Raw genomic sequence first — 15,252 nt, 5'->3', positions numbered from 1 at the left:
CTTTTTTTTTTTTGGGTGCCCATGGTGTTTGCGGGCTGATCCTTTGAACAATTTGTCGTCCATCTTATTTTGATAACTATATTGGCAACCCAGTGTTTATGGGTTTCGTGTGAAAACAATGATAATTGCCCTTGGTTTGGGGATTTTAACTGCGCTTGTCACATGCTTACTTAAATTTGTCACCTGTTTACTTGGATTTCATGAATGTCCATGTGTTTAATGAGTTTTGTCTGGCTTCACCTGCTGTGTTTAGTGAAAGTTTCTTGCTCCAATTTTCCCTCTTTCTCGTCAGAAGCTATGCTATTGCAACTTGAATTCTTTAGGTTCAGGCAAATGAGTTGGGCGCTCAATTCGTTGTGACGTTACCGCCGGTTTGATTGACTTCGTCGGTAACTAACATCCGTCGACGCGGACTCTTGTTACTTAGCCTCTTTTTCGTCTTTTCAAGGTTTTCCAGTCGTCAGTAGTGTACATCCGTCAGTGCAGAATCTGACTACTTAGCCAATTTTTTGGTTTTTCAATGACATAGATTATTGTCGTCGGTAGTTTACATCTGTCAATGCGGAATCTTACTACTTAGCCAATTTTTTGGCTTTTCAATGACATAGATTTTTGTCGTCAGTAATTTACATCCGTCAATGCGAAATCTTACTACTTAGCCAATTTTTTGGCTTTTCAATGACATAGATTTTTGTCGTCAGTAGTTTACATCCGTCAGTGCGGAATCTTACTACTTAGCCAATTTTTTGGCTTTCGTTAAATTCTTTGAGCGAGCCTGTTTGAACATAAATATTGACTGAGTAATCTGTTTATTGAGAGTTATTAACGAATATGTCTTTAGATTACATCTACTGATGGTATTTCTTCAAATGTTCAATGTTCCACGGCCTTGGGAGCCTTTGTCCGTCTAAGGTTTCCAGATGGTAGCTGCCTTGTCTGGAGTAGTGGATGACTTTGTATGGTCCTTCCCAAGTAGGGCCGAGCTTTCCTTGAGTTGGGTCTTTGGTTGCCTGGGTTACTTTGCGCAGGACGAGGTCTCCTATGTCGAGTCGTCTAAGCTTTACCCTTCTGTTGTAGTATTCTGTCATTTTCTTCTGGTACTCCGTCACTCTACTGAAGGCTTTGTCTCGTACTTCGTCAAGGCAATCTAGATCAACTCGTAATAAATCGTCATTTTCTTCTTCGTTGAACACTTCCCGTCGGGTGCTGGTTACTCCGACTTCGATCGGGATCACTGCTTCTGTACCATATGTAAGCCTGAAGGGGGTTTCTCCCGTTGGGGTTCTGACCGTGGTTCTGTAGGTCCACAAGACGTTGGGCAGTTCCTCTGGCCAGGCACCCTTCGCATCGTCCAGCTTGGTTTTTATGATCTTGAGCAGTGTGCGGTTCGTCACTTCCGTCTATCCATTCGCTTGTGGGTGGCCTGGTGATGAAAACTGGTTCTTGATGCCTAGACTTGAGCAGAAGTCTCTGAAACCTTGGCAATCGAATGTCGTCCGTTGTCTGATATGATCGTCCTCGGAATCCCGAATCTGCAGATTATATTTTTCCAGACGAAACCCTGGATTTTGGTCTCGGTGATGGTTGCCAATGCCTCTGCTTCAATCCATTTAGTAAAATAATCAATGGCAACTAGCAAGAATCTTACCTGACCTTTGCCTTGGGGTAGGGGGCCAACGATGTCGATTCCCCATTGTGCAAACGGCCATGGAGATGTTATCGTCGTGAGCTTTTCTGATGGCAGGTTTTGAACATCCCGAACCTTTGACATTTGTCACATTTTCTGACGAACTTTGCTGCGTCATCTTGCATGGTTGGCCAGAAGTATCCTGTTCGCATAATCTTTCTCACCAAGGATCTCGGTCCTGCATGGTCCCGCAAATTCCTTCATGCACTTCCTCAGGATGTATTCCGCCTCTCCTTCGTCAACGCACCTCAAGTAAGGCAAGGAAAAACCTCTCTTGTATAAGACGTTATTGAGAATCGTGAATCTGGCTGCTTTCTTCTTGATCTTTCTGGCTTCATCTGTGTCCTGGGGCAAGCATCCATCCTGGAGAAAGGACATGATTGGCGTCATCCAGCTACTTTCGCCCCGGACTGCGAATGTTAAAATTTCTTCTATGCTGGGGTTTCTCTGCGTCTCCATCATCAGGTCTGTCCTCGACTTGCTCCGTCTGACGAGGCTATTTTTGAAACTTCTTCTGCGGCCTATTCTGGCTTCTCGGAATTTGGATGAACTCCACTTTTTCAAATTCTTTGCTAAGTGGTTCGTCAATTTGAGGTATTTCTGCATTCGTTCTTCTTTTGCTTCGTATTCCCCTTTGACCTACCCAATTACTAGCTTTGAGTCGTTCTGGACCAGCAGGTTCCTGGCCCTAAGCTCTTTCCCTAGCCTCAAGCCTGTCAGGATTCCTTCGTATTCAGCCTCGTTATTAGTAGCAGGAAATTTTAGCTGAACTCCATACTTCAATACTTCTCCGTTGGGGGTAGTTATGACTACCCCTACTCCCCCTCTCTTTTGGGCTGACGAGCCGTCAGTCTGAATTATCCATATCTCGTCTTCGCTGGCATGGTTGAACTCGTCTGGATAAGTAAACTTGGCGATGAAGTCTGCCAATGCTTGTGCTTTAATGGCCGTCTTGGGATGGTATTCCACGTCGAACTGGCTGAGTTCAATTGCCCATTGGATCATCCTCCCCGCCGCTTCGGGCTTGCTCATAGACTTTCTGATGGGTTGGTCCGTCATCACCAAGATTGGATTTGCCTGGAAGTATTGTCTGAGCTTGCGCGAGGCTACTATCAAGGCAAATGTGATTTTCTCGATCTTCGGGTACCTGAACTCAGCTCCCTGGAAGGCTTGGCTAACGTAGTAAACTGGGAGCTGTTTCCTATCCTCTTCTCGGATCAAGGCTGCACTGACTGCTGTAGATGATACTGCTAAATACAAATACAAGTTCTCACCTTCCTTTGACGGGCTTAGGAGTGGCGGGTTGCTGAGGTAAAGTTTGAGCTCCTGGAATGCTGCTTCGCATTCGTCAGTCCATTTGAAAGCCTGCTTCAAGGTCTTAAAGAAAGGCAAGCATTTTTCCGTTGCTCTAGAGACGAACCTGTTGAGTGCAGCAATTCGGCCCGTGAGCTTCTGGACCTCCTTGACAGTCTTAGGTGATGCCATGTTGATTATCGCCTGTACCTTCTCTGGATTTGCTTCTATTCCTCTTTGGGACACCATAAATCCCAGGAATTTTCCTGAGGCAACACCAAAAACGCATTTACCAGGGTTCAGCTTCATCTGGTATTGTTTGAGTGTTTAGAACGTCTCCTCAGATCGTCCAGATGTGCAAGCTCTTTTTACTTTTGACAAGCATATCGTCAACATACACCTCCATGTTCCTGCCTATCTGCTTGACGAACATTTTGTTTACCAATCTTTGGTAAGTTGCTCTAGCGTTCTTCAGTCCAAACGACATTACATTGTAACAGTAGAGCCCTTGACTCGTAATGAAGGCGGTTTTCTCCTGGTCCTCGTCAGCCATTTTATCTAGTTGTACCCCGAGAACGCGTCCATGAACGTCAGTAACTTGTGTCCAGCTGTAGAGTCTACGAGCTGGTCTATCCTTGGAAGAGGAAAGCTGTCTTTCGGGCAGGCCTTATTTAGGTCCGTGAAGTCCACACACATCCTCCATTTCCCATTGGCTTTCTTTACTAGGACGACGTTTGCAAGCCAATCTGGATAATATACCTCTCTGATGAAGCCTGCCGCCAACAGTTTACTCACTTCGTCAGTGATAGCTTGGTCTCTCTCGGGTGCAAAGGTTCTTCGTCTCTGCTTGATGGGCTTCCTGCCTGGGTCCACATTCAACCTGTGTTGGATGATTTTGGGAGATATGCCTGGCATGTCGTCATGGCTCCAGGCAAAGACGTCCAAGTTCTCCCGAAGAAACTGTATGAGCTTTGCTCTCATCTCAGGCTTAGGGTCGTCCCTATCCTGGTTGTCTTTGCTGCTTCCCCTTCGATCAGCTCCACTGTTTCCAGCGCTTCTGTTTTTGGTTCCTCTTTTTCTTCTATCGTCCACGTGTGGTTTTCCTTGGCTGCAAATACAGCCTGGTAACACTCCGAGCTAAAATTTGGTCTCCTTTAACTTCACCGATACCATTTTCTGTTGGGAATTTTACCTTCAGGCAGTAGGTGGATGTGGATGCTTTCCACTTGTTGAGTGCTGGCCTCCCAATGATGACGTTATATGACGAAGGACAATCTACTACCAGGAAGTCCATATGACGAGTCAATTGCCTCGGGTTTGCCCCTACTGTCACGGCCAGCGTCACTATGCCTTTGGGGTATACTCTGTCGCCGCTGAAGCTGACGAGGGGGGAGTCAAACGGACACAGTCTTCCTGGGTCCAGTTTCAATTGCTGGAATGCGGGAAAGTAGATGATGTCAGCAGAACTGCCGTTGTCCACGAGGACCCTTTTTGTGTTGAACCCTTCTATAGTAAGCATGACGACCAAAGGGTCATTATGAGGCTGTTTCACTCCTCGAGCATCGTTCTCGTTAAAGGTCATATCTTGATCCGTTCGTCTGTGCTTTGGTGGGGGCTCCATGTGGACGCTATTCACCTGTCGTTGGTGTGCTTTCTTAAGTGACTTGAATGAACCCCGGTGATAGGCCCCCCCGAGATCGTCTATATTTCCCCGATCACATTTTGGGGAGGTTGGGACTGACGATTCCCGCTCTTGGACGAGGACTCATGTTGGCCTTTGTTTTCACCTCGGAATTTGTTGTATTCTCCCTTCTTTATAAACTTCTGCAACTTCCCCTTTTGTATCAATTCCTCTATTTGTTCTTTGAGATCCCTACAGTCTTCAGTGTAATGGCCATGATCTTTGTGGAATCGACAATACTTACTTTAGTCACGGACGCTAGGGGACGAATGTAATGGTCGTGGCCATTTGAGGTAATGTTCATCTTGAATCTGTGTCAAAATTTTGTCAACAGGCATAACAAGAGGGGTGAATTTTACCGTCCGTGAGCTTTTATCATCTTTCCTTCTGACTCCGTCATTATTACGACGATCTGAACGATCTCGTTTTTGTCCTCTACGGTCGTCTTCCCTTTTTCCTTTGTCCTCCGTTCTACCCTCGTCCCTGATAGCAGCCAACGCGTCCTCGGCGTTCATGTATTTCTGCGCTTTAAGGAGCATTTCAACCATCGTCTTTGGGGGTTCTTCGCGAGTGAACTGACGAGCTCCCTAGACTTCAGTCCTGCCTTGAAAGTTGTCAACTGTACCATATCGTCAGCCTCGTCTACCTCCAATGTCTCCCTGGTAAAGCGCTTCACGTACGACCTCAATGTCTCCTTCTCTCCCTGCCTGATGGTGAGCAGGTGATCCGTGGTTCTTTTTGGTCGTTGTCCTCCAATAAAATGTCACAGGAAAGCATTGCTCAGCTGCTCAATGTGTCGATGGACGACCTTGGCAATTTCGTGAACCATTCCCGGGCAGCCCTTTGAGTGTTGTTGGGAATGAACGACACAGTATTTCGTCTGGGGGCTGCTGAAGCCCCAGGGTCATTTTGAAAGTATTCAGGTGATCTTGGGGGTCCTTCAGCCCATCAAAGGGCTTGAGCTGAGGTAGCTGGAACTTTGAGGGCACTGGACAGTCGAGGACTGCCGTTGTGAATGGCGAATCTGTCGCCCGAACCAGCCGATCCACGTTTCGATCTGTTTTTTCTTTGATGGCATTCCTTAGTTCGTCCATCTCCCTCCTCATCTCCCGAAGAAAGTCCGAATTTTGCTCGGAGGGAGTATTTGGCCCTCGATGGTCGCTTCTTCTGCAACTTTCCCCTTCACCTTCCTGATTTCCTCTCGAACGATTTTTCTCCTGCTGAAGTCATTGCCTCATTTCCTGGTTTTGCTTAGTCAGCTCTTCAACCGTGGCTGCAAGGGCCTGGACTTGTTGAGCTAGGGCTGCGGAATCTTGATTGGACTCCATCCTGAAATGAACAAGAGTAGGAAACTACTGTTTCGAGTTTGAACACGAAAAATGTCGTTCCCCACAGACGGTGCCAAACTGATGAAATGTGAATTCGTCAGTCAATAAATGCGGACAGGGACGATCTCAGACCTCCTGCAATGGTGCTTTCTCAACGGCGGTCACCGGTGTGGTGCCTGCCACAACGTCTCCGATGCTAAAGTTAGTGTCAAGAATTACGTAAGAATAAGCGATCAGAATAACATCAATATCAATATGTTCATACCTATTCCGTGGGAGAGTGTGAAGGATTTATATATGTGCTTTAGGTTCCAGCCGTTGGATAATTTATGGTGATTTAACTTCCTTCTGGGTAATGCTTTTTGGCATCATCATGTGGCTTTAATTTGGTCCCAACGGTCTGTCCGTCTGGATCCGTAACCGTCCCTGTCATTTACTGATGGTATTGAATGAAATGTTGTTCCCGTCAGTAACGTGTCTTATCGTCATTAAAGACTTTCCTCGTCGGTCCAACTTACCTCTTGCAGGATCTACTTCGTCAGTCCCATCAATCTTAAATTTAAAATAGTTGGGCTGTCCATTTTCTGCCTCTCAGGGTCATCAACCACATTGGGTTTAATCCGAGTTCAGAAGGGCTTCCATAATTCAATGATTCTGTAAAATTAACCATTTTCTCTTCTTACCTTGTAGAGATCTCAATATTAAAAGAAAAAGATAAATAAAGCAGAAAACATTTACCTGTTGGAAGAGTTCAGTTATCCGAAGTGTGTGACTGAGCACTTTTCTGGTCTTCATTATTCGTACAATAGCAGCATCAACCTATGGTTTAACAAGAAAACAAATTATATTAGATAAGTTCAGTTTCAATTGGGAATCTAGAACAATATTTAGTATGTGCATATATCTATGTTGGTCTTTTTTTTCCAAATAGCCAAACTTATTTAGTTACCTAGCATTTCTTTTGGAACTCAAGTTTGTCAAACTCGAGTTCCAAAAAAGTGTTTTATAACTAAATAAGTTTGGTCAGATGCTATTTAACAAATTTTTCCTAGAATAGTTACACAAACATAGGTTTAACCTGATATTGACAGTCCTGAAAAACTCGTTCTGTGGTGATTATATTCTTCTCCACTGTTTCCTTCATCTGTATTGCATTTACCTGCTCCCATCAATGCAATGTTAGCTTCAAGTTCAATCATGTGAGTGGAAACCAAAACTCAAAGTCCATTAGTGGAGTCCTTAATATCTTGAAAGCTTAGCCTCTCAGCATCATTGAAGAGCATCAAAACAACAGTCTGTAGCACAAGGCATACAATATAACCAGAACACTATAATTTGTCCACTTGGGTAGGCAAAATCAATAATAATAATAAAGAGTGCTGAAAAACAAAACAAAGCATAATGGCCTAAATAAGACCAACCTGAAACAGAGAAACTGCCAGCTCCTTTTTACCTTTAAGAAATTCAGCTTTTAACGCACAATGACCTAACGAATTTTGCCACATTAAGCGCTTCCCACTGGACTTGCTCAAGTAGAACTCCTTGAAAATGTCCTATTGCACCAAGCAAAAGAAAAGATTGAGACAGCTGCTCAGAAGCACAATGAAACAACCTACAATTGAAAGAGCTATATGGTGGTCTCCCCCAACCTGGTAGACATTCAATTCACGAGGAAGTCTAACATCCATGGGCGGATATGTTGGCAGTACCTGCAGTTAGTCACCCAAAACCAATGAAGCTACTTGGGAATATTAGGTGAATGAAAAAACAGATTGTGTTTGAAGATAATGAACAAAGTAACGGCTACCCTGTTGTTAAAGCATGTAAAGTCAACTCAATCCCGGATGGGAGTTTTGTCCTGGCTTGGGATGATTGTTTGAAGGATTCATTTATTTCTTTTGATAATTCAACGTCCTGATTATGTTTCACAAAAACAACGCAGAAACTATCATTAACTAACCCATGAAAACTCATTATAAAAGCCTATATGGTGAGTGTTTCTTAACGGGGAATAAAAAAATCATTAACTATGCTTTTTTAAAGATAAAAGCTCAAAATGCGCACTGCAAAATCATGTTAATGAAGTGATAAGGATAATAATAGAGGCTAACAAATTGACTACAGAAGCTCATATGATGAACTTCTTACTGTAGAAAGAAACCCATGACACTTCATCCCCCTCTTGCTGGACTTCACTATTACAAATTACACACGATACTTTTTTTTATTAGTACAAATTATACACAATACAGTAGACAATAATTTGTCAGCACAGTGCTGCATTAAACATTAACTAGACTTGATCTTTAATAGCAATTATGATAATTGGCAATTTTCAAACCTGAAATTTATACAGATTAACAAATGTGCATACTTTAAACATTCCTTCAAGTTTGTTTGTAAATTGGCTGCCACACTGTCTTTAGCTGCATTAGCAACAAAAACTTGTTAGCATAATGAATAGATGAAAATCCTGCAGCAAATACATATAAGTCCCAAAAATCAATCCTTAACCTTAGAGATCATGGATTTCTCCGCATCAATGGAAGCGCTCTTTCCCAAAAGCAGCCTTTTTGCAAGGTCCTTCTTATAAAATGCTTCAAACACATCCTTACCCTTCATTAATAAGCAAGAATATGACATGTTTCTCAGTGTCATTTTGATGAAAAACATGAGACGGAAATTAATAGTAGCAAGAACAACTATTACCAGACAATAGAACAGTTGCTTAATCCAATAGTCAAACTAATAACCTGAATAAAACCAAAACTTTATCAAGAGTACCCTCCTATTCTTCCTCAGAAGTACCATTATTCCCAGCACGAAGCTTTTCATCCAGAAATTTCGCAATCAGCTCAGCAGGTCGGTTCTATGAAAAGAAGCGCAAATATATCAGAAATAATGACTTGATAGATAAAAAGAAAAACAGAACAAAACAGAACAAACATAAGATTGATGCAGATAATTTTAACAAGTAAAGGATTTCCTGAATCATTAAAGAGAGAAACTTCCATGGGCTTTCAAGAACTCTTAGTTTTGTTTTAGGATACTCAAATATTTTGGTAACTAAAGCAGTACAATTGATGTGGGTTGGGCAGAAGTCACTGCACCAGTTGGATGAGCTTATTACTGGAGTCAGATTAGGTATCTTTCCTGGCCATGCAGCATGCACACCAAAATCTTGTTAATAACAATTTCTAATGTAAAAATTATGAATTCTTATGAGGTAAACTCCGTTTCCTTGATAGCTGGTGTAAGGGCGAAGATCCTGTATTTATTAGCAAAGCAATGGCCTCATTCCCATTCCCATTCCCATGAAGAAGAATGGTCTATCTACCCAACAGACCCACTCTTCCCCCCAATTTTGGAATTTGACTTACAGTTTTCTCTTCAGTGCCAACTGAGTGTTGAAATATGTGAAGACATTGGAATAAGTACAATTGCCGTACGTGTTTGCATTCAGTAAATTCCATCCAGTAACTAAATTGCATAAAAATCCAGAGCAAAATCAAAGGATCGAAGCTGAAATAATAGCCATAAAATGAAAATTCTTGAAAGAGGGAGAAGCCCTAAAATAAATTGATGGAATGGATAGAAACCTTTGAAGAGGGCATTACCATTGTGTAGCGCTTAAATTTGAAAATTTTAAATTTGAGAAGCGAATAGATATTTGTCTGTGTTGAGGGCGGGCTGCAATAACAGTTGGACTTGGATTTATGGTTCAAAGTCCAAAGTAAGTTGGTGGCAGTGTGGCACAATGGACTACATTTGAATGGGCTTCTTTATTTTCATGTAAACAAAGTGAATGAAATTCCGACATGTATATGAGACCAGCCCATGACATACACAGCTTTGCGGGCCTCGGCTAAGAATCAAGGCCTGATTTTTAGAGCACTAGACAAGCCTGATCCAAACTTGATACAGGCTACATTAAAAAAAAAAAAAAAATTATTATTTATATTTATATATAATTTTTTTTTTTTTTCCATTTGGCCTGGAGCCGTAGTATTCGGAATCATAGATTCAGATAATATGCTTTGAAACTTAACTATTTGAAACTTAACTATTTGTTATTTAAGATAAGGGAATAGATGACCACTTCTTGAAGAAATTTGTCCGTAGTAGATGACCACTTCTTGTTATTTCCGGCCAATAACTATCGATCCCATAAGATAAGGGAATAGTTTCTTATATCTTGGACTTGGCTGGACAAGTGTCTTCAAGCCTTCTATGCACTTGACAAGTTTCTTCAAGTATTCTATACAATGGACAAGTGACATTTATTGATGCGTATAAGATAAGAAGCTAATAGTTGTTACCTACCAATGAATGAGTTATCAAGATATGAAGGTGCGATACTCACCATATGGCATAATTTGCCAAATCACATGTGGGGCAATTTGGTCCAGTTTAGGTCCCAAGTAGCCTTAGGTAAAACAAGTGGGGAGGTTTAATGGGCGGCCGAGTAGCTGCTATGAAGGGGACACACAAAAAAGTGATAAGAAAAAGTAGAGCTTTTTTATGAGTGCGAAGGTTTTATAGGCGGCCGAGTAGCTGCTATGAAGGGGACACAAAAAAGGGATAAGAAAAAGTAGAGCTTTTTTATGCTTTGTTAAATTGCACATTTTGCTTCTCAATCTTTAATCCTTATCTGAAACTTAACTTTTTATACTTTGAAATGTTTCAATTAAGTCTTTGTACTTTTAAAATTCTTTCAAGAAGATCATTGTAGTCAAGTGTCAACTAATAGATGAAAAATACTAACGTGGTAAATAAAATTCATGTAACTGAGTTCGATCACTTGCAGGACATAGAATCTCTTCATGTAAAGAAATTCGAATATAGGAAAACAAGACAGCCAAATCAGAAAATGTAGTGCATGTGTTATTCACGTGACTAACAAATTGGGAGAGGTAGAGGATTTTGAAACAAGGGTTACATGTTTGATTATATTTGATCCTCAAATTGAAACCCTTGTTTCTTTTTCTTTTTTTAATTAACATGCAATTTAACCTTAATTTTTCTTTTCAGCATTTTGTTTGCAAAACCTTTTTCTCGAATCTAATCACAGCCAGCTTAATTCAGGTTCTAAAGTATATATGTATTGGCTGCAAATAGATTAAAATCAAATCCTGTATCCACGTAGGGGCAGAGGATTTCTCGAAGGGTTTGGCTTATGTTCTTTTTGTTTGTATATTTTAATGTAAATAACAAGACATAATTTGACTCGGATTCTTCACAACTAGTTCGGCTTATGTCCTTTCTATTTTCAGTAGGTTTAATTTATGTCATCAAGACACAATTTGGCCTTCCATACCTTGCCTCCAAATCAATTTATGGGGCATCAAATTGAACAATATTTTATCCCTGAGTCCTTATTTAGAATTTATTAACAACGGTGTGTTCCTTTATATAAGTCTTGCTCCATTGATTTTCAGAAAAAAGTCATAGATTCATTATTCAGCCTAACAGTTTTTAACTATTTTTTTTTCCCAGTGTTATTGGACCTAACATTTGAGCCACCATGAGGACGTATCTTGTTCTCTATATGTCACCCAGTCAAATGTGATAAGGATGGAACAAGAGTGCAACGCATGTACCTTCTTGGACACTATGGTTGTGTTCGGTGCACTAATCTATTTTGATGAGATAAAAAATTAAGTTTGATTTAATTTGATAAATTGTACCTATAAGCAAGAGTCTTTAAAAAACTGTACCTAATAAAATAAATTGACTTATAATTTATAAATCAAGATATAAATGGTTATAAGTAGTATAATTTTATGGTAAGATAACATAAAGATGCAAACATCTTCTAATTGACTCACATCACATACTAGAAAGAGAAGGTACTTCTTGCATCTGTATTATATATGCACCTTATGTGAAACTGACATGTAAATCTCAAATAGAATGCATGAGATGTCACATCCGGGAATTTCACTTCCAAAATAGGGTAATAAAATTGAGACCAATCATGCTTGTGTGATTTCACGTGCTAGCTGTATGCCATATTATACCAAATGCTAATAAAACAAATTAAACTTATTGACTAGATTGGTTTGATACATAAAACTAGAATATTCTTATATAATCCCATAGAAATAATTGGATTAAGCTTGTGGAGTACGGAACTTCACCAAATTATGTCCAGGTAACTGATGATCTGCAAAGACAGACAAGAGCTGAAAGCTTAAAGAAATTTCGGGTGTTTGAAAAAGAAGAGCAGCGAAATGACCAAGATCCCACGTCTCTCTTATCTTATCTCATAAAATAAGCTTAAAGTTTTTGCATGTGCGAATTGCGATGATTGGAGACCCTCCTGGGAGTTTCCTATAATCTTTTTCAACTAAAAATTATATTTTGGATAATTAATAATATATATGATGGGAAAAGATAAGCTTGTTTTCTTTCACCAAGGTTGTAATTATTAATTTATTTATATCCAACTTCAATGATATACTTGTTAGGATAAATGAGATTTAATTTTGAAATGACGTTTTATTATTAATTAGTAATTTACTATGGTATCTTGATATTGTTTGGAAACATTGGGGTGATTATCTTTGAGTCAAAGTTAAATGGAACCTTCCTATTAAAAAAAAAAAAAAAAAAGGAACAAATAGGCTGATTTGACACTCAAAGTTTAAGTGGAACCTCTCTCTCTCTATATATATACACACACACGCATACACATGTTCTTTTTAGTAAGAAGATTAAGGTTATGTGACTATATTTGTCTAAAATCATGAGGTAGGAAATGATAAATTGACCCCTTAAGTATTGACTTAAACATAATCATAAAATTATCTCACATAATTATAAAGGAATTGAACTTTAGATAGATTTATTTACAAGGAAGTCGGATATGAGTTGAACCTTAAGGAGCACTCCACTTTAATTAGTGGGAAGGAGAAAGACCTAACCAATTGGCCTTAAAGCACATGCACATGTGCGCACACCACTCTCATTGAGTTGAGGCAAGCGACCCTCGTAGGGTGAAATGAAAAACTCGTTTCATTGTTTTAACCAAATTATTTATTTATTTATTAAACTTTTCCCTCTAGGTTTCATTCAAATAGCTAAACTAGTAAAATATTTGTTATGGTTGAATGAAGTACTTGGGTTCAAATCTCATCTATACCAAAAACCAATTAATATTTTAACTTATTGATAAAGAGCAATTATTATGAAGGCGAGTACCATAAATTTAAATCATATCATATTTATATAAATACTGTGCGGCACCCGAAGTGTTGGGCCTACTCAACCCCAAGTCTCCGTCCCAAAACACGCGGTCTTTGGGCCCAATCCTCATTTCGCCCCAAGGCCCAACCCTTGCTATCACAGCTCGGGAGTGCCGAGCTTCATTAGTAAGTTATGATCGGCATAATTTTTACCGAGCACTTTTATTGAACGGCACTTCAACTTTGTTCGGCTCAAAGAGGGCCCTCCAAACGCCAGCACCTCGCTCTGACCTGATGTGGGCACCAAGTCCCAAAGCCACCCAGACCTAGACTCCCACTTACCACCCCCTTGGCTGTGTGCAATGATTTTAACCTCTAGTTTTGCTACTCAATTGCTAAGATTTTTTTTTTTTTTATAATTTTTTTTTACGTAAGAACAAAATTATTTTTGTTTAGAATTTTAAAGGGTATGGTTATTTATTTTGGATAAAATTAGTTAATTAAGCTTTATTTTGTTTTTAGTTTTATTGGTATTTTTGTTGTTGAGCTTTTTTTTTTTTTTTTTTTTTTTTGCTTGTATATTTTGTTTTAGATTTTAAATCTATAAATTTTTTAATGGTCACTAAAATGAGAAAAATAATAGAGTTGCAATTTTTTTATAAGTTTCTTATATAATAAGTGGTTATTGGTAAGTAAAAAAAAAAATGATATAAATGATGTGTTTATATGAGAATTAATAAGAATTTGCTATTAAAAAAGTTTGTAAAAATGTTATAAAAAAGTTTGTGAGTATAACATTATTCTTAACAAAAAATCAATGATATTGTTAAAGGAAAATAAAATATAATTTTATAGAACTAAATAGTTAAAATTAATACATATATATATAATAATAATAATAATAATAATAATAATAATAATATTCTTTTTTAAAAATTAGGGGCGGCCATTGCCCCGGTCCAAGGGTAGTTCCGCCCTGCCCTTATTGTTTATATACTACTTTACTATATGTTCATTTTTTTTTTTTTTTTTTTGAGAAGAAACTTTATTATATATTCTAGATGTGCTTGATTGGCAAGTAATATTGCCACCTTTCAATATATATATTTTTTGGCATTCAGCAAAAAAAATATATATATATATATATATATTTTTGGCACGTGAGTGGAAAGATGGGGTGATGATGACTTTGCGAATTCGCAGATTTTTAAATCATTGCGTGCTACGGTGCTAATTTGACCGAGACTTTTGGATTTTGGTCCTTCTAGACTGCTGTTTTAACGGTCAATTGATTCATCCCCTCTTTAGTCTCAACTGTCAAAAACCCGCATTTGTTCCCTTTTTCTCCTTAGATATTCCCAGCCCCAGTTTCTATATAAAAACCACACACACACATACACAGTCAATGCACAGCTTATTCAAACAAACACACAACAAAAAAAGCACACCGAAACCCCCATTAGCAAAGCAAAGAAAAAGTTTCAAAGCTAGCTAGTAGTATTTTTTTCAATGGCATACACAAGTCGTGATGCAGTGAAAGTTGTTCTCATCAATACCCAGTACGTGGAAACAGACACCACCAGCTTCAAATCTGTAGTTCAGAGCCTTACTGGTAAGGATTCGTGTGTTGAATGGATAGAAAAAAGTTCGTATGCTGCTGGAAAGAGAAAGAGACCCCTTGCTGTGAATGGTGGCATTGAGAGGTCAGGCCACTTCGGAAATGGTGGTTGTGGTAGTAGTAGTACTGCAGTTCCGATGTTATCGAAGGGCATGTCGTTTAAGGACTTGGATAGTTTGATGTTGGAGTTGCCTCCAATGGAGGAATCTCACTGGCTATGGGCTCAGTAGATCTTCCATTTTTATTTTTATTTTTGTATAATTTGATAGTTACACTAAGAGAGGAGATTTGAATCTTGTATGTATCAGCTAGAAATACTAAAAATTACTAGTTGAGTAATAAGATTCCAGTTCGATTTTACCTGTTGTGTAATGTATATATACAAGTTAATCTCAATATGTGATTTTGTTTGAGTTTCAATGTTAGTTGTTTTGAGATATCTAGTCAATAATCTTTGT

General features: G+C 39.2%; 1 protein-coding gene across 1 annotated transcript; it reads left to right on the top strand.

The window, feature by feature from the left end:
* The first annotated feature begins 14,685 nt into the window (after positions 1–14,685).
* LOC112028977 (VQ motif-containing protein 10) lies at positions 14,686–15,024 on the top strand. Its single transcript, XM_024061667.2, has one exon. The coding sequence runs from the start codon at positions 14,686–14,688 to the stop codon at positions 15,022–15,024; it is 339 nt and encodes a 112-aa protein (XP_023917435.1).
* The last annotated feature ends 228 nt before the right edge of the window (positions 15,025–15,252 follow it).

The sequence above is a fragment of the Quercus suber genome, unplaced genomic scaffold (assembly GCF_002906115.3).
Source record: "Quercus suber isolate HL8 unplaced genomic scaffold, Cork oak 2.0 scaffold_214, whole genome shotgun sequence".
NCBI lineage: Eukaryota > Viridiplantae > Streptophyta > Magnoliopsida > Fagales > Fagaceae > Quercus > Quercus suber.
Note: the sequence above shows the minus strand (reverse complement) of the source record. Positions and strands in the feature narration are given on the sequence as shown.